At 44.3% G+C, this 1,234-nt stretch overlaps 1 protein-coding gene across 1 annotated transcript; it reads right to left on the bottom strand.

The window, feature by feature from the left end:
• LOC109845638 (nudix hydrolase 17, mitochondrial-like) lies at positions 478 to 1,228 on the bottom strand. The gene is made up of 3 exons (XM_020414907.1): positions 1,145 to 1,228; positions 970 to 1,053; positions 478 to 870 (listed from the first exon to the last, which is right to left on the bottom strand). Exons 1-3 carry the CDS (start codon positions 1,157 to 1,159, stop codon positions 625 to 627), a joined length of 345 nt encoding a protein of 114 aa, XP_020270496.1. The 5' UTR covers positions 1,160 to 1,228; the 3' UTR covers positions 478 to 624.

Here is a 1,234-nt window from a genome sequence, read left to right as displayed (position 1 = left end):
AACGGCGAGGAGGGCGAGAGCCAGGGTGATGAGCTTAAGAAAACTCTTAGTTTTAGAAAGAGGAGAGAGAGAGAGAAGAGAGAGAGAGAGAGAGAGAGAGAGAGAGAGAGAGAGAGAGAGAGGATATGAGTGCTGGGTCTTAGGGATTGAGGAGAAAGGATAAGGATAATTTGGGGATTTTAACTTAGCTGACATGTAATAATTAATAAAAAAAGGGCTGCAGTACAAAGTGTCACACATCAAGAGGCTAATTCACATGGGGAAAACTATGAGAGGTCTCGTCACATGAAGTTTCTGCTTTTGGGGCATGTACACATTTTTCGCTATCTTTGAGAATTTTTGTTATTGGTTCGCAATTGCACATGCTCAATTTCTACCGCCACCAAATTATCACAAGAGAGTTAAAAAAAAAACATAACGGGAACAGAACATCTACGACTTCGCTAAACTAGCTCCTCTTCTTTCAATTGTATGATATAGTGGGCGCAAAACTGTCAATTACATTGAATCCTGGACAAAAATATTTCCTAAAGAATCAATTGGCGTCTAAAGAATGAACCAATGAAAGAATCTTGAATGATCACCGATAACTGTTATCTACATCGCCTATGAAATTCCTCTCTTTTACACTCTTTGAATCGCCTTGATCCTTTTCTCTCGTTCGAGTCTTGAAACCAAGACTTCCAAAGCCTCTCTCATCCACAAGTCTCTGCATCCCTCTCTCGCTTCGGCGATCGTAACCCACTTCCGGTTCCTCGAACTCATCTCCGGCCAGTAGGCGAGTTCCTCGGTCACATTCAGAGCAAACATGATCCCCTCATAATACGTCCCGTACCTCTTGCTCTTGTACTTCCAGCTCCCGAGTGCATCCTGCATTGTCACAGGCATACTGCGATTTAGCAAAAAAGCCCTCCGCCAAATGCAAATTACGAAACGTAAAAAAAAACGCGAAAGTGGAAAATTAACTACCTCGAGTTTTCCCTGGACTCCGGCTTCTTCAAGAGCCTCTCTCGACGCAGCTTGATCTAAAGTCTCATCAGACTCCCATCCACCCTGCAAATTACGTAAAAAAAACGTCAGACCCCCGAAATTTGCATATAACCCCCCCGCATTTCCAAAATTGCAGAATGCCACCGAAACCCACCTTCGGAAACAGCATGGCGTTCCCCTTCTGCGAGCTGATGACAAGAACCTCAACCGCCCCATCGCGAGGCTTAACTCTGTACGGTACGCA

Source organism: Asparagus officinalis, chromosome 6 (assembly GCF_001876935.1).
Source record: "Asparagus officinalis chromosome 6, Aspof.V1, whole genome shotgun sequence".
NCBI lineage: Eukaryota > Viridiplantae > Streptophyta > Magnoliopsida > Asparagales > Asparagaceae > Asparagus > Asparagus officinalis.
This window is presented reverse-complemented; position numbering and strand designations above follow the sequence as displayed.